The sequence below is a fragment of the Sus scrofa genome, chromosome 12, assembly GCF_000003025.6.
Source record: "Sus scrofa isolate TJ Tabasco breed Duroc chromosome 12, Sscrofa11.1, whole genome shotgun sequence".
Lineage (NCBI taxonomy): Eukaryota > Metazoa > Chordata > Mammalia > Artiodactyla > Suidae > Sus > Sus scrofa.
Genome location: NC_010454.4, coordinates 23,315,735 through 23,333,529, shown reverse-complemented (window position 1 = coordinate 23,333,529; position 17,795 = coordinate 23,315,735). Strand labels below are relative to the sequence as shown.

Sequence of the window (17,795 nt, the reverse complement as noted above, 5' to 3'; positions counted from 1 at the left end):
ACCCCTTTCTCAGAGGGGCTTCTTATCTCTCCCAAAAGTCCTCCTTAAGGGAGGCAAGAGCTGTTCCTTCCCACCTGCTCCTAATCCTGGCCTGGGACTCTGAAATATTCCCCTTCATCTGGCTCCTAGCTACTCTCTAAACTGAAACTTAGCCTCCGAGGTTAGGGGCCTGGGTTCCAGTCCCGAGGCCCACGTGTATGACCGTGAGTGAGCCACTGCACTCCGATCCTGAGCCTCCTCACCTGGAGCCCAAGAGGATTTTCCCCGTCGCCTGGGGCCACGAAGACAAAGCTTAGGAAACACTTGCGACGTCTAACGGGGCGTCTTTCATTCCCGTCTGCACGCCGATGCTGGGAAACCCTTCCCAAAGCAGGACGTTGCTCATCGCAGCTCTGCCCCACACCTCTCCCCTCAACTCAAACTCCTGCGTGTCCGAGCAGAGCTCCAAGGCAGATCTGGGGGGCTTTTCTGGCTCTGCCCCTGCTCCTTCTCAAGGCTCCCCTCCCACTGGGATTGGGAGGCAGGAGAAGCCTCAAGCGGGAGGGAAGAGGGGAAGGTGCGTCAACCACAGGGATGCGTTCACCACGCAGATGCCGGCAAGAGCTTCGGGAGGTCAGAAGGCAGACAGCTGACAGCCCCGTCCTACCTGGGCCTCGTTCCCAGGCAGCACTTCGCCGCTCGACGAGCAGAGTCTCCCCCGAACACCATCCTCCCTGCCCTGTTACAGTCTGGAGCGCAGGCACTTTCCCTGACAGCACGAGGCCATCAGGGAAAAACACAGACACTGCGAGGATGTGGCCAGATGGCCGAGGGGAAGGCCAAGAGCCCCGGCGAAAGGAAGAGCCCCGAGCCACCTGGGCTTGCGAAAATGGCCAGGAGCTTCCAGACAACCTCATGCTCTGATCGGGACATGACTTACTTCGGGTTTGGTCCCTGCAGGAGGGGCTGGGGGACCTCCCAGCACCCCTTGGACACGGCCATTCCTGACTGTTCAAATCCTGGGCCTCTCTTGCTCTTCTCACAGCCCCCCACCCTCCTCTTGGGTAGCCCCCGCCCTGGAGTGGGGGCAGCGGGGAGGGGGACTCGCCCGAGGCCCCTCCTGCTTCTACTCTACGGAAGACATCCTGGGACTGGGGTGGGAGGAGTTACAGTGTTTTACAAGATGCGGGCACCCATTTTAGACTTCACTAGGCTGTACGCGCCCTTCGTCCCCCCACGGGCAACTGAAAATCAGCTATATTTCTGACTGCTACACAAGCGAAGTGGAAAATGCTCCCGCCTTCACCCCCAGGCTGGCTGCCAGGGGAAGACGTCCACGGAAGGTGCTGGGGGAGAAGTAAGAGAAGCTACAGATGGTGCGTCAGACTGTAATGTCCCTGCTATTGGGATGATCCCTCCCAACAGGACAAAGGCCTCCGTGATGTGATCACCCCCTGAAGGGGACAGTTGCCCTGCCATGCCCAGCCCCCCCCCAACATCAGGACAGGGGAGACGTTTGGGAGGTGGCACCTGGCAAGAAGTTACACTACCCTTGAAGTCTTCCTTTTCTAATCTGTCTTATCTGCTTTAAGGGATCATCTCACTGGCAACAATTCTCTTTTAAGTCATACCACGAAGGAGAAGGGTTTTTCAGCCTAGGCTGGGACTGTCAGACTAAAATGAAGCAGCTTCCACGGACCCTCTCCCTCCCACCGCGCTCCCTCCCAGGAAGAGGAGCCGGAAGCACTTCTAAGGCCCTCAGCCCTCCCAGAGTCCATCGCCACGGGGGAAAGACCGCCTGGGCTAGAGCGGGACATGCCAGGAGGATGCAGCACGGGAAGAGTAGACACTTTTTTTTTTCTTTTGTCTTTTGAGGGCCGCAGCCATGGCATATGGAGGTTCCCAGGCTAGGGGTCTAATCGGAGCTGTAGCCACCGGCCTACGCCACAGCCACAGCAACACGGGATCCGAGCCGCGTCTGCAACCTACACCACAGCTCACGGCAATGCCGGATCTTTAACCCGCTGAGCGGGGCCAGGGATCGAACCCACAACCTCATGGTTCCTAGTCGGATTCGTTAACCACTGAGCCACGACAGGAACTCCAGAATAGACACATTTTTTTCTCGATTTGTCCTGTGGCCTCCTGACCCCCCCCTCCACTCCCTGACCCCTCCCATTTTGCAAAAACCCCCCATACCTGGTAATCCTGATCATCAATCCCAAACCTCTCCCGGAGATTTCGGAACACCATGGGGCAGTACTCCTTAAACTTAAAGCGGCTGGGGAGGTTCTCTCTAGGGGAAAAGCAGAGACATGTTTGTGTGCACTTCCTGCTCCTCTAATTCGTACATCAGGACTTCTTAAGGTGTGGTGCACAGGTCACGTGGGTCAGAACCATCTGCAGTACCTAAAATGTAGGTTGCTAAGCCCCCCAAATTCTGGAGGTGAGCCTGGAAATCTGCATTTTTAACCACCACTCCAGGTGATTCTGAGCAGGTCAAAGTTTAAAAACGTCACATTCCTCGCATGCCCTTTATAAAAATTCCTCTAGTTGTGTTCTTGTGATTTGTGTACCTTTTCTGAGTTATCTATGTTTTCTTTCAATAGAATCGACATGAAAGAGAAAAAAAAAAAAAAAAAACCCAAAAAACCTTACCTGCAGAGAAGTGGGACTGGCTGCCGGCTTCTACTTCACAAGTGCTCTACTTGCTACAGGTGGGTGAGGGCTGCGAACAGCTCCGTGTGTAAACATCAGTCTGACCGCTAAAGGGAAAGGCTTTTCCCTTCAAAGGGCCACTCTCCTCTGGGGATGGATGCTCCTATCAGCATGTCTTTAGAGGGTCACACCCGGGAAGTCCTGCCCTTGGCTTCCACTGGGAGGAAGAGGAGGGTGCTTTCCACTGAAGAGGTCCTCAGTCAACCCACTGGGATCCCGTCTTTTCAGGATGCCTTGTTTGCTGGGTGCTGGCACCAACCAGCTCCTTTGTCAAGCCACAGATTCCCAGGGGGGGAGAATCACCTTGAAGGAATGCCTCCTCCAAATCCTCCATGGTTTTTCTGTCTGTTTTTCTTTTAGGGCCGCACCTGCGGCATACGGAGGTTCCCAGGCTAGGGGTGGAATCAGAGCTGCCGTGGCCGGCCTACACCACAGTTTACGGCAACACTAGATCCCCCACCCTCCGAGCAAGGCCAGGGATTGAACCCGCCTCTTCACTCCACGGGTTTTTGTTTGTTTGTTTTTGGCAGCGCCTGCAGCATGCAGAAATTCCTGGGGGGAGTTCCCATTGCGGCGCAACGGAAACGAATTTGACTTGTATCCATGAGGACCCGGGTTTAATCCCTGGCCTCGCTCAGTGGGTTAAGGATCCGATGTTGCCGTGAGCTGTGGTATAGGTTGCAGACACGGCTCGGATCCCACGTTGCTGTGGCTGTGGTGTAAGCTGGCAGCTGTAGCTCCGATTCTACCTCTAGCCTGGGAACTTCCATATGCCTCTGGTGCAGCCCTAAAAAAAAAAAAAAATTGGAACGCAAAGGGGAGGGTGGGAATGTCCAAGCTATAGCAAGTGGGTCAGAAGGACAGGCGACAACCTGGACTTGAGATTCAGCCCTTAACCTGTGAGACCTGATGCTAACTCCAGATCAAGTGTCAGAACTGAACTAACTGCAGGACACCTAGCTAGTGACCACAGAATTGTGTGATGCATGGAAAACCCAGACACTTGATGTTTGGAGTAGCAGTGTGAGCAGAGAGTAGCCCAGGAGTTTGTCTTCTATGCAAGTGGCCACTTAGCAAGTAGCAGCTATGAAGACAGACAGCTTCTAGAATATGATGTTATCATTACCTACTATGGCAGAGAGAGGCCACTAATGGATGTTTTCAAATCAAGCTTCTCCTCTGGGCTAACAGTCTGGGAATGGTGGGCTGACAGAGCCCCGCTGGTAAGGGGGTGGGGACTATGGGACAATGGAGAGAGGAACCAGGATTCAAATGCAGAAGGGAAGAGAGTGTGAGCAGTAAATATCTTCTGGAGGGACCCACAGGAGGGTGAAAAAGCAAGGCCTCTCAAGGGCCCGGTGCAATGGCTGCTCCATCTAAGTCTGCGACAACCTTTAGACACTGATGTTAATCCCAGAAGCCACAAAGAGCAAAAATGGGAAGAATGATTTTCAATAGCGCCCCTGGGCCCCACGCTCAGCCTGTTGTTCACACGCTAGTTGGAAAGAAAGGAGCTTGGCCACATCCCAGGCCAGGAATATGCCTGGCAGCTTTTTGTCTCAGACCAAGATCAAGATAGGGGTCTCGTACTAGACACCCCAGCTGCCGAGCAGCTTGCTTTCACCTAAATGGGCCCTAGATGAATCACCCTGCGCCGAGCCACAAGCCCTGCGGGGGCCCCAGAGGGAGGCCGATAAGGGACGGAGGTGGCAGGACAGCACAAGGTGGAGCGGCACGTAATGAATGCATTTTCCCAACCAGTTTTTCGGCTCTGTGATCCAGGTGTCGCTGTCACACCCTGCCAGGTGCTCACCGGCCCCCACCGCAGCAAGGTTTGGGAAGCTCTCTGTCTTGAGGGAAAGAACTGCCCACAAAACTGAGCCCACTCAGCAGGCAACTTACTTATTGAAGAGGTGATTGTCCACCTTGATCTTGCTGTAGGCCTTGAAGTCATCCGGCATTAGCATGACAGGGACAGGGACATTGCTCAGCTCATTGATCTGCAAAGCAAGGGGAAAGTGGGGGTCTCAGCCAGGAGGCCACCTGGGGAGGATAATCTGCTGCAACAGAGATGCCACCATCTCACCAAGAACGTGTCCTTGGAGTCCCTCCTCTTTTTCTTTTCAAATAAGTTCCCAACTTCATCTCTACCTCCTGCAACTTTCCCCACCTGAGAAGGTCTAGCTCAAAAAGCGCCTCCTCTATGAAGTTTTCCATGATCTCTAGACCATAAACATTCTTTCCCATCTTGGAAAACTCCTGAAGCACTGTTTGTATCCATCGTTTGGCCATCTCGCAGCCTCCCTCAGACAGTAGTTAATGCTTCTCCACTTCACGAGCCTGCTTGACTGTGCGGTAGGCAAGATCTTTGCTTTCAAAGATCCTTGGAGGCTCCACAGTGCTTGGCACCACCATTTGCTGGTACCATCTAAGTATGTGTCAAATGCAATAATAAATGGATCAATGAATAAACATTCACCCAACTACCTGAGTATGGACTGAGGCCTTTGAACATCTTCACACGAATTGAGGGTCCTGCAAGAAATTGGTCTGGGGCAAGAAAAATGCTGGGTGGGTTTATGTGGGTGTGTAAGTCTAAAGGATTAAAGTGAGCAGACGAGGTAGACATCTGGCCACTGGCTCACTCTTACTTTACTCTCCTGATTAAAGGAGGGCCAGTTTCTAAAGTCACGCCCTGCCTCATGCTGAACTGGGAGAGATGCTGAACTGGGAGAGATGCGGCAGCCTTGCCCCCACTGCAAATAAACCTCCTCATTGTCTTTCATCTCCCTTCGGGGAGCTGGAGGCTGCGTGGAGAACTGGCTTCCCATTGGTGCCGAGCTGAGAGGGCAGCTCCTGCCCGTCCCCAGCCCCAGCTTAGCCAATTAGTGATCTAATTAGCCACAGATGTCCTCTCCCATCACAGCAGAGTATTTGACATTTGACCCTCCACCCAGCTGCCACTAATGCATTCAGGATTTAGAGAGGACGCCTCAGTCCTGACTTAATGGACAGGGGGCAGGGGGAGCAGTCTTGTGTCTCCCGGATACTCTCCTTGCAAATCCTATTATCTCAATGAGGCCCCATGTGGCCGGGAGGGAAAAACAGTCATTAGAACTCCTCCAGGAGCATAAATGGGGGGAAATACCATTTAATTTGCTGCCCCTTTCATGTTCCAAATCTTTTTTATTTAGAAATGTCAGAGGATTGAGGAAGTTGAAGTTAATGCAGTAACTGGGCTGGGGAATCATACCTTCCCAGAGATGGTGAGAAGCCCAATTTACTCACGGGGAGATTAAGGAAGGCAGAGGAGCATGTGTATGGAAGGGGGCCGGAGGGCAGAAATGTAAGCTGGCAGTGGGGCAGACTCAGTAAACCCCGGCAAAAACGGACCGGGTACATCCTATGTGATTCCATTTATATGAATTTCCAAAATCTATAGTGAGAGAAATCCAATAAAAAAAGGTTGCCTGGGCATTGCCATGAGCTGTGGTGTAGGTGGCAGACGTGGCTCAGATCCCTCTAGGCCAGCATCTGTAGCTCCAACTAGAGCCCGGGAACCTCCATATGCCCCAGGTACAGCCCTAAAAAGACAAAAACCAAAACAAAAAACAAAAACAAGAGAAAGTTGCCTGGGTTTGCTGGGAGGCGGTGGGGGTGTGGTTGACTGCAAAGGGATCTAGGAGTGTGACAGAAATGTTCTATATGTTGCTTAGGGTGATGATGACATGGGTATATACATTTGTCAAAACTCATCAAATCACACATTTCCAATTCCTAGCATCCAGGTCTGACACCCGCCATCGGCTAAACGGCCACCAAAAAAAGCCCCGCCAGATCCCACTCCAGGGAGTAAGTGCGTGCCTACAGAGGAAACTATTCCCCTTCCTTGTTTTTCTGCCAATAGAAACAATTCATGGTAGCTGTCCCACTTCCTTTTCTCTGGCATATTAGAGCTGGCTCTGAGATTGAAAGAAGTTAAGAAGTTCATGCATCTTGTGCAGTTCTGCCTTTTCTACTCACACCTCCGTGCTAGAAATAAGTATCACTGGTTCAAAGAGTATGTTTTTTTGTTTGTTTGTTCGTTTAGGGCCGCACCCTTGGCATATGGAGATTCCCAGGCTAGGGGTCGAATCGGAGCTACAGCTGGTGGCCACAGCCATACCAATGCCAGATCCTTTAACCCACTGAGCAGGGCCAGGGATCAGAACATGTGTCCTGTGGATACTAGTCAGATTCATGACCGCTGAGTCACAAAGGGAACTCCCTAGAAAGTATGGTTTTTGTTTTTGGTTTTTGTTTGGTCTTTTTGCCTTTTCTAGGGCTGCTCCCGCAGCATATGGAGGTTCCCAGGCTAGGGGTCTAATTGGAGCTGTAGCCGCTGGCCTACACCACAGCTCACGGCAATGCCAGATCCTTAACCCACTGAGCAAGGCCAGGGATCGAACCTACAACCTCATGGTTCCTAGTCGGATTCGTTAACCACCGTGCCACGACAGGAACTCCGAGAGTATGATTTTGTCCCAAAATGTTCCAATATCCGCTACTGATGGATTCTGGGTTAGTCTAAAATTCAGACTCTGGAGTTCCCGTCGTGGCGCAGTGGTTAACAAATCCAACTAGGAACCATGAGGTTGCGGGTTCGGTCCCTGCCCTTGCTCAGTGGGTTAAGGATCCGGCGTTGCAGTGAGCTGTGGTGTAGGTTGTAGACGGGGCTCAGATCCCACGTTGCTGTGGCTCTGGCGTAGGCTGGCAGCTACAGCTCCGATTCGACCCCTAGCCTGGGAACCTCCATATGCCACGGGAGCGGCCCAAAGAAATAGCAAAAAGACAAAAAAAAATAAAATAAAATTCAGACTCTATGCTGTAGCTTGTTACTGGGAGAACTAGGAAAGACTAAAATGCTTGCAAGGGGCCAACTGCCCCTTAGCCAGGATGAATTACTCTAACACAAGCTATTCATTAATTCTCAGTGGGAACTAAGTGTAGCAGAGTTTGAGGCGTTGTCAGTTGGTCAGTTTTTAGTTCTCACCTCATCTCTGTTCTTGACTATACACCCCAACAGCAGGAAGTTTCTAACAGATAATATACGGGTGAACAATCTGTATGGCTGAACTATGGAGACGCACCCTCATTTCCACGGGGCCACATGTAGATGATTCACTCCAGGGATTAACTGTACTATTTTTTTTTTTTTTAAGTTGTGCTAAATTTTATATCCCCAGAGAGATCTATTCAGTTGCAATTGAACAAGCCCTTCCGGAAATGCCTACTACACACTTCACTGCCTGTTAGGGAGAAGGGACATGCTGTGAGCACTGTCAACGCAAAAGTGGGAAGTGTGTCCTCTTATCAGGGAGATGAGACAAACCTGAGACACAGCAAAACTTGAAGTCAAGGAGCATTTAAGTAAGTGAGGACACAGGGACAGAGAACAGCACAGCAGAGCTCCAGAGGGTGAGGTGGCAACGGTCAGAGTCAGCCTCCAGCCCTCACACATCAGGCTAGAAATGGAACCTAATGGCCCTGCTGCTATTGCCAAGAGCACTGGACGCTGGAAGAACCTACAAGATCATGTTACACTGGCACTTAAAAATCTCCCATGGCGCCTCACCAACCTCAGGGTAAAGTTTTAACTCCTTAGCCTGGCACTGAAGGTCTCTACTCAGTGTATTGAGCGCCCTACTCTGTGCCAGAAGCTGCAGATACAAAAACCAAAAGATCTGGTCTCTGTTTAGCTGAGAGGAGAGGCAACAGAGAACAAATACAACATAAAAAACCAAGAAACAAAAAACAGTGTGATGAGTGCTACGGTTATGAATAAAGGGAGATGGAAAAGCAGATTAAGAAACGATTGAGTCTGGGAGTTGCTGTCGTGGCAGAAACGAATCCAACTAGGAACCATGAGGCTATGAGGTTTCGGGTTCGATCCCTGGCCTCGCTCAGTGGGTCAAGGATCTGGCGTTGTCATGAGCTGTGGTGTAGGTCGCAGATGTGGTTCGGATCTGGCGTGGCTGTGGCTCTGGCTCTGGTATAGGCCGGCGGCTACCGTTCCGCTTAAACCCCTAGCCTGGGAACCTCTGTATGCCTCGGGCACAGCCCTAAAAAAAAAAAAAAAAAGACTAAAGAAAAAAAGCAAGAAAGAAACGATTGATTCTGCCTGAGAGCGAGAGGACTGGCTGCTAGAGGAAGTGGTAGAGAAAGGTCTCGGATGTGAGAAAGGCCTAGGGTGGTCGTTCTCAGGAAAACCCTCAAAAAACAACCAAACAAAAACAACCCAAGGAAGGGAATCCCAGCCAGGGAACATTCAAAAACAAGCCTCAGGAGTTCCCGTCATGGCGCAGTGGTTAACAAATCCGACTAGGAACCATGAGGTTGCGGGTTCGGTCCCTGCCCTTGCTCAGTGGGTTAACGATCCGGCGTTGCCATGAGCTGTGGTGTAGGTTGCAGACGCGGCTCGGATCCTGCGTTGCTGTGGCTCTGGTGTAGGCCGGTGGCTACAGCTCCGATTCGACCCCTGGCCTGGGAACCTCCATGAGCCGCGGGAGCGGCCCAAAGAAATAGCAAAAAAAAATAAAGAAACAAACCTCAGAGCTATAAAAGTATATTGCCTATCTTGCGGGGGGGCCAGAGGGCGGGGGGCAGGAGGCAGTGGCAGGGAAGGAGAAAGGCACTAAGGAATGGAGGGAGGCAGTACAGGAAAGATAGGTGAACAGCCTCAAATAGTATCAACATTAATAAATAGCAGAGTTCCCGTTGTGGCTCAGCGGTAACGAAGCCTGATTAGTATCTATGAGTTGCGGGTTCGATCCCTGACCCCAGTCAGTGGGTTAAAGTGTTAAGTGGGATCTGATGTTCAGGTGGCTGTGGTATAGACTGACAGCTGCAGCTCTGTTTCAGCCCCCAGCCTGGGAACTTCCATATGCCAGGGGTGTGGCCCTAAAATAAATAAATAACAGCTGCTTCTATTTACTGAATGTCTATAAGTGATCAGGACTTTATAGTATTACATACCATATATATTACCTATATACATTCTGTTCTTTGCTATTTTTTTCTACAATTTAAGAGTCACGTAAAGTTTTTTCCTTTTTTTTTTTCAGGGCTGCACCCACAGCACGTGGAAGTTCCCAGGCTAGGGGTCCAATCAGAGCTACAGCTGCCGGCCTACACCACAGCCACAGCAACATGGGATCTGAGCCACATCTGTGACCTACACCACAGCTCACAGCAACACTGGATCCCCAACCCACTAAGCAAGGCCAGGGATTGAACCCCCGTCCTCATGGATACCAGTCAGATTCATTTCTGCTCAACCACAACGGGAACTCCTCCCATAAAGTATTATTAATCTGGTGTTGCAAAAGGTTCGAGGTTGGCAAAAAAAAAAAAGGTTCAAGGTACCTTGCTCAAGGTCACACAGACAATGTATGCAGAGTCGGATTTGCTCCCAGATCTGCTGGTGCCAGATCTGGGCTCTTTATACTGTGCTGTGCAAGCTTTCTTATGGGCAGCTATCCTGATTCAGGTAGTATTTTCCATTCCTTTCCTCTTTCCTAATAATCTGCAAGGAAAGTGTTATGCTCATTTTATAGAAAAGGAAAATGAAACTCAAGAGAGAAAAATCACTACTCCAAAGCTATACTAAGGGACACAGCCTGCATTTGAACTTAGTTTGTCCACCATGTGATAAATTTGAACTTAACTATGCAGGCAATGGGAAGTCCTCTCAGGTTTAAATCTGGGAATTCACATGGGATGACAGAATGGTAATTCTGGAATCCTAAGCAAGTAAGGATTGGAGGAGTTCTCACTGTGGTGCAATGGGATTAGCAGCGTCTCTGCAGTGCCAGGACACAGGTTCGATCCCCGCCTTGGTGCAGCAGGTTACAAGATCCGGTGTTGCCACAGCTGCTGCACAGGCAAAACTGCGGTTCGGATCTGATCCCTGGCCCAGGAACCTCCATATGCCTCGGGACGGCCAAAAAGGAAAAACGAAACAAAAAAATCAAGTAACGGAGTTCCTGTTGTGGCTCAGAGGAAACGAATCTGAATAGCATCCATGAGGACACAGGTTCGATCCCTGCCCTTGCTCAGTGGGTTAAGGATCCAGTGTTGCTGTGGCTGTGGTGTAGGCTGGCAGCTATAGCACCCACTCAACCCCTAGCCTGGGAGCCTCCATATGCAGGTATGGCCCTAAAAAGACCAAAAAAAAAAAAAAATCAAGTAAGGATTAGAAAGGACGAAGATAAATAGCAAGATCATTTACGGGGCCATTACAAGAGTTCAGGTTATAGACTACAGCAGCAAGAACAGAAGAAGGGAAAAGCTAAGAGAATCACCCAACATCCGGCTAAATGACACTTCTGTGAAAGCTTCCCTGTCTTCCCCAAGCTGAACTAGTTACTCATTCTGCTGTGCATCTTTATATCCTAAATATTGCATTCACTTGGTAATTACTTGTTTACGTGTTTCATTTCTCCACTCAACAGTGAGGCCCTGGAAGGAAGAGACTATCTTACCCATTTTTATGTCCCTAGCCCAATGGCTGGCACATGGTAGTTGCACAATAAATGCTGGACAGAGGGATGGCTAGCTAGAAAAAAGGGGACCGAAGGATGGCTAACACTACAATCAAAAGAAAAGGGGACAGCAAAGCTGGTGTGACCACGCCAAAGGTTCATGGTCTGGAGGACGGGAAAGAAGATTAAGGTTAGCCACTGAGGCTATGACCAGAATATAAAGCGTCTTAAATGCCAACGAGAGAAGAATGAATTTTATTTAGTCGACAAAGGAGAGTAATTAAAAGCTCTGAAGCGTGAAAGGCAGGGACTGAAGCAACGTTTCTGAAAGATGAGCCTTTGCTTTACTGCCGAGCACATTTCTAGGCCAACCTCTTCCACCTTCGGCAGAAGTGCACTTGTGGAATGCAAACTCACTGGAGCAGCACAGTAAGCAGAGCACATTAGGATGGTGAGTCTGTTGTATCTCACGTCATATAAGTAGTTTTTGGATTATCCACACGATTAACTCCATGAACCTTCGGCATAAATAATGAGGAGGCCGAACAAGCTGAATGAGACAGAACGTCAGAGAGTTTGCTCTGGGCTGATCCTGCTGGTCATGAAAATTTAGTCACTAGTTCTAGTCTGGTGAACTTCTGATTCCGGAAGTCTCCACTTCCCTGTGTGACCTTCACAGGAATTGCTACTCGGGAGGCATGGGTTGGGCATGCGGGCTTCCTGACATGTTCCAGGGTCCCCTGGGTGGCTTGGCCATGGGCTGACCGCCACTGACAATCATTTGTTACAATCATCCGCCACCATCAGAAAACATGACATGCTGGGGAACACATTTCTGAGAGCAAGGAGATTTGAAACTCCAGAAAGGAAAGGGCAAGAACAGAGAGACACAGATGCCAACAATCCCCGGCTGGGTTTATCCTTCCTTTTCACACCGTGGTTTTTCTTCTCCTCTTTCAGTCCCAGTGTTCTCTGGAAGGTGGGCAGATGCGCTGAAGAATATATGCATCCAAAGGCTTCACTAGAGCAGAAATGTTTACTAAAGACTCTTTTTTTTTTTTTTTTTGTCTTTTTTTGCTATTTCTTTGGGCCGCTTCCTCGGCATATGGAGGTTCCCAGGCTAGGAGTCCAATCGGAGTTGCAGCCACTAGCCTACACCAGAGCCACAGCAACGCGGAATCCGAGCCGTGTCTGCAACCTACACCACAGCTCATGGCAACGCCGGATCATTAACCCACTGAGCAAGGGCAGGGACCGAACCCGCAACCTCATGGTTCCTAGTCGGATTCGTCAACCACTGCGCCACGACGGGAACTCCCACTAAAGATTCTTAAAGTAGCAGGGTGAGAGAAAAAGGCAGGCAAAGAAGGTTCTGGGTCTGCGTGAAGCAAAGAAAATGTGTAGACAGAATGGGGGTAGAATGTGGGAGAGAACGGAGCAGACTTAAGAATAACTCTGTTCCTCACATCATTCACAAAAATTAACTCAAAATGGATTACAGACCTAAACGTAAGAGCTAAAACGGTAAGAGGTTTTCTTAGAAGAAAATATAGGAGTAAATCTTTATGATCTTGGGTTAGATATAACACCAAAAGTATAAATACCTAAAGAAAAATAGATAAATTGGACTTTACCAAAATTAAAACCTTATGCTTAAAAAGACACCATCAAGAAAGTTAAAAAAAGATAACCCAAAGAACGGAGTAAAATACTTGTGAAACATATATCTGATAAGGGACTTATGGCCACAATACATAAAGAACTCTTACGATTCGATAGTAAAAAGACAAATAGTTCAATTTAAAAATGGGCAAAAAAGTAACTGGCAAAGGATCTTAATATATACGTTTCCAGTGAAAATATACAACTGGACAATAAGCACGTGAAAAGATGCTCAACACAGTTAGCTATCTAGGAAGTGCAAATCCAGATCACAAAAGAGATGCCCTTCAAAACCGCTAGAGTAGCTATGATAAAAAACAGACAATAACAAGTATTGATAAGGATGTGGAGAAACTGGAACCCACACATACCGCGGGGAGAGGGGGGGGCATGTAAATGGTGCCATCACTTCGAAGCTTCCCAAATGGTTGAACATGGTTACCATCAACGGCTCCTATTCCTTCTGATCACCTGCGTGAGGCTTCATACACACCTGGTTCCTAGAATGGCCAACAGGGTACCCGCCAGGTCTGCCCCCTCTGGTCTCCATCCCCCTCTCGGAGGCCATCTCTTCCCTAACTCCAGAACCTCCGCACCACGGAAACACTGGTTTTCTCTCGTTATCAGTTCGCCCCTGACAGATCCAGAGTCTGATTTTTCTCTCTGTACAGCCTTCCTCTACCAAGTCCATGGACTGCAGCTGTCACGACGCTGAGTTCAAAGACCTCTCTTTCTCTGCTCAGAAGGAAATCAACCACCTCATGAGAGGGTATGTAATTGACTTGAGCTCCAGATAAAGACACATCCATCCTCCACGTCTCATACACCGTCAGCCATAGACCATCGTGGCCTACGTGCTTAAATCAGCAAGAAACTGAATAATCCAAGAAAAGGTGATATCCGAAACCTCAGACTGCGAAAGGTGGCAGAAGCTGGCTTCGGAAGGGAGGTCGCCTCCAAGAAAGGCTATCGATACCAGAACAATGTGGCCCTCGCTCTCCTGGGAACTGCACGATCTTATAATCTTCTGGGGAGATGTTTCATTTCCCGGATGGGGACCCTGAAGTACTAGACCTTGTGGCAGGCCCAGAGGAAGCAATAGAATTGTTGCCTAGCTGATGTCCAGACCTCGGCCGGTCCAGGGCAGTCATGTCCAGTGCGTTTCCCCGGAGGTGCTCGCTCATTATGTCCAGAGGTACGGGTCTTGCTTAAAGTCAATACCTTTCCAGCTGGCTCTCAAACTTGCTTAAAGTGAGCAGCGAAAGAGGGTGATACCTATCTCTCCATCTACCATTCAGAGACTCACTGCCTGCCTAACAGAAAACCAAGCACCACACACTCCTGGGAACTAGCAGGCGCAGGCACACACACCTGTCCTGGCCCTGGGCTGAGAGGCAGGGCAAGGAAAGGAAGCAAAGAAAATGAGACCTGCCATTCAAGCACCATCATGTGCCAACACAGCCCAACATACTGCACTGACAATGGGCTGCATGTCTTGTTGTGACCACAGACAACCTAATAATCCTCCACCCAGGGCCTCCACTCCTTCAGGTATAAAACAAGGGACCCAGAGTCCTCTTCTGACAAGTTGTCATATTCCTGACTCTCAGGCCTCTAACCAATGCTCTATACAGACAGGATGCTTTCTAGTGAGAAGCCAGCTGCACGACAAAACCAAGGATTGATTTCCAGGCAGGGACACCGGGTTCACATGTTGATGACCCAGTTTTCCCTGCAATATTGTCAGATGACCCCCAAGGCAGCAGGAAGCAAGAGGGACAAACTCTGCTGGACTCGTGAATCAAAGCAGCTCCCAGAGGTCTAGATGTTACACCAGCGGTTCTCCCTACCCTAGCCAGGACCCTCACCTTAGTGAAGTTACTGAACCGGCCCAAGACCATGAAATCAACAAAGACCTCACCAGACACACGGTGCCTTTCTGCAGTAGAGGTAAAGATCTAAAACCCCGGCTGAGACTACAGTTTATCAATCTCCAGCCGACGGCTCTTCTTGTAAAGCAAAGCTCAAAGTCTTGCTGGCCCTGGGCTCCTCTGTCATCAGTTGGTCTTGTGGGCAATTTCAAGTGCTCCGAAAAGTCACGGAGCCTAAAGAACTGATATCCACAAGAAACTCCAGCCATTAGCTTCACTTTCTTCATTCCAAACTTTGAATTGGTGCAGTTGGTATTTCGGGTTTTTTAACTTCCTCTGCTCATTTCTGGAAGTAAGGACGCACAATGAAATGCAAGAAACAAGTAGTTGGAAGAGAAAGAAAGACCCCAAACAAACAGGACCGACACAAAGTCCTCTAACTCAAATACTGGGCAGGGCCCCAACTTTCTAACGGGAGCAGTTGGACAATCTCAAAGAAGCCCAAGGACCCAAAGAACCTCTCTCTCATCATAATCACTATCCATTACCACACTCTCCCGACCACACAATAGAAAGCGCAGTAACTGAAAAGTCAACATCTTTGACACGATCGCCATAGAATTCAGGAAGATGCGTTATTCCTACTATGAACAGTCCTCAAAAGCAGGCCTCACCTTCTCTAATGGTTATTCCCCCTTCTCTCTAACCCAGGAAGACCCTGATCTGTGGCCCAAGGAAGCCAGTGCTTCTCCAGTTGATACATCTTGTTCGAGAAGAAAAGAAACCCGAGGAGGATTTCCAGGCAGGGGTAAAGAGGTCTGGAGGATGGGGAAACCTTGAGCAGCCACATCAAACGACCAGAAACGGAGGACTATTCAGGTAGGCCAATGCCACCTGCCCTGTCAACTGGACAGTGAGCTAGGCAGCCAATTATAAGGAAGAAGGGGGAGAACAAATGCAACAAACGGGGTGAGGTGAGAGGAGAGGATGATAGCCATTCCACCCCACCCAGGCCTTCCCTCTGCGCTCCAGGGGCTGCCCGCTGCCAGACGCAGGAAGCTTGAGGGGCTGGAGGGAAGGGGAGGACGCGACGGCACACCACCGTCGGAGGCACCAGGCCTCGCGTGGCGTGCAGGGAGGCACACCCGGCCGGGATGGCGTGCAAGGGCGGGGTGGGCGTGCAAGTGGCTTGTCGAGGGGGTGCACGCGTTACTGGCAGGGCCGGCCAGGCGAGGGCCCGGGGCGGCTGGGGGCGGGTGGGGGAGGCGTGAGCGCGCACGGGGCCGCGCTCGGAGGGGCGCGCGCGGGGGAGCTGGTTACCGTGTGGTTCACCCCCCACATCAGAACGCTGAGGATCGGCTCGCTGGCCCGGAATAGCTTCACTTTCTGGCACACGAAATGCTTCTTCTTGGTCTTGGTCTTGCTGGCGCTGAGCGGCGCCACCGCCACCGCCGTGGTGCTGGTGCAGTTGGACGACATGCCCGGGGCGGCGGCGGCGGCGGCGGCGAAAGGGGGGGCGACCGAGACGGCGCACAAGCCAGCGGCCCCAGGCCTCCCCCAGACCGATCCCCACCCCCGCTCCCTCACCGCGCCATGGTCGCGCCCGTCCCGTTACCTCCCCACCCCGCCCCGGTGGTTCCGTCCTCCCCACGCTCCGCCCTCTCTGCCCCGCCCCGCCCCGCCCCGCCCCAGGGAGCCCGCCCGCCCGCTCCGCACCCCGCCCCCAGGCGGTACAGCTGCCCAGCCGCCACCGGGCCCTCTCCTCCCTGCCTGGGTGGTACCGCCCACCCCGGGGAGGCAGCGGCCGCCCGGCCCGCCCCTCCTCCCCGGGCCTGACAGGAACGGGGCCGGCCTCCGCGTGCCTCAGAATCCCGCGCCCGAGCAGGGAGGGGAGGAGGACTGGGTAGGTCTCGCTGTCTACCGCGGGAGGGTCTCCCTGTCCGGGCCCACCAAAGCCAGGGTTTGGCTTTTTCCTCAACCTGACGTGCCAAGATGGCGGCAGCGCCACGGCTCCGGAGGGGAGGAGGGGCGGGAATGCGGGGGTGGGACGTACCATCCCCACCCCGGGGGAGAGAGAAGGAACACTGCGAGGGGAAAAGAAGGTCCTGCCCGGAAAGGCAAGGAACGCCCCCTCGCTCCACCCAAGCGTGGATTTTCCCACTCCTCTGGACCCCGGGGATGCACGCCACCCGCGGGACACGCCCCCTCCCCCCAGGGCCAATGAGAGGAGCCAGCCGGGAGCCTTGGGTTTTATGAATGGGTCCCGCTCCCACCCACCGGCCGCCGGCCTCCTCCCGCCAAAGGCTCGGGGTAAGGTGCAGGCTGGCACCTTAAGACACCTATCCTTCAGCAGAAAATTATAATCTTCTTACTCTCTGGCCCACTTGATGAGACCTTTGAGTAAACCGCCCACGCTTTGTTACATAATTCCTCTCGAACTGAGACTCCACATATTGGATACAAATTGCGGATCAATATTGCTCTGTATCGGAATCTGGAATTCGGTACTCACCCTAAGTTGCTCTTTACACAGTTAGGAAAAAAATAAATGTGGTCTTTATTACCAAGTAATAAAAGACATAATTAACCCTGGCAGGATAAGGTGATGAAATGAATGACAAGTGTATGTCACCTTCTCTCTGGAGAAAAACTGAGTTTTAAGCATGATAGTTTCTGGAATCGTAAGTGTTCAAAAATATAAACCCAGATTCGTTCTAGGCAGAATTAGGAATCAGCAGAACAAGGAACTAGAGCAGCTAATGTGTGGGTCAGCAGTGCCTAGGACCTCCTGGATGGAGTGAGAGCCTCTGGTGAAAGAAGTAAAGGGAAAGGGGTAGAGATAGGAGACTGGTCCCATGAGTTTGGGTGGTTTTTGTTTTTTTGTTTTAATACCTGACTAAAAAATAATAGCAAACAACACCTGAAAATCTAGAATTGTAATAAGATTACTACATGATAAAAGGGAAGCCATGAAATAAACAGCTTCCATTTTATTTTCTTTTAAGAGCCAAGGAGTATACTGGCAGTTTGGTCCTGACTCCTA

At 50.9% G+C, this 17,795-nt stretch overlaps 1 protein-coding gene across 1 annotated transcript in view; it reads right to left on the bottom strand.

Annotated features, from left to right (window-relative positions):
- Positions 1 to 16,417, bottom strand: part of PIP4K2B (phosphatidylinositol-5-phosphate 4-kinase type 2 beta) — a 28,549-nt gene extending 12,132 nt beyond the window's left edge. The window contains exons 1-3 of the mRNA XM_021067062.1: positions 16,073 to 16,417; positions 4,600 to 4,697; positions 2,179 to 2,275 (exon numbers count right to left, since the gene is read on the bottom strand). Coding sequence (XP_020922721.1) covers positions 2,179 to 2,275; positions 4,600 to 4,697; positions 16,073 to 16,231 — 354 coding nt within the window. The 5' untranslated portion in view covers positions 16,232 to 16,417. The remainder of the gene's footprint in view (positions 1 to 2,178; positions 2,276 to 4,599; positions 4,698 to 16,072) is intronic.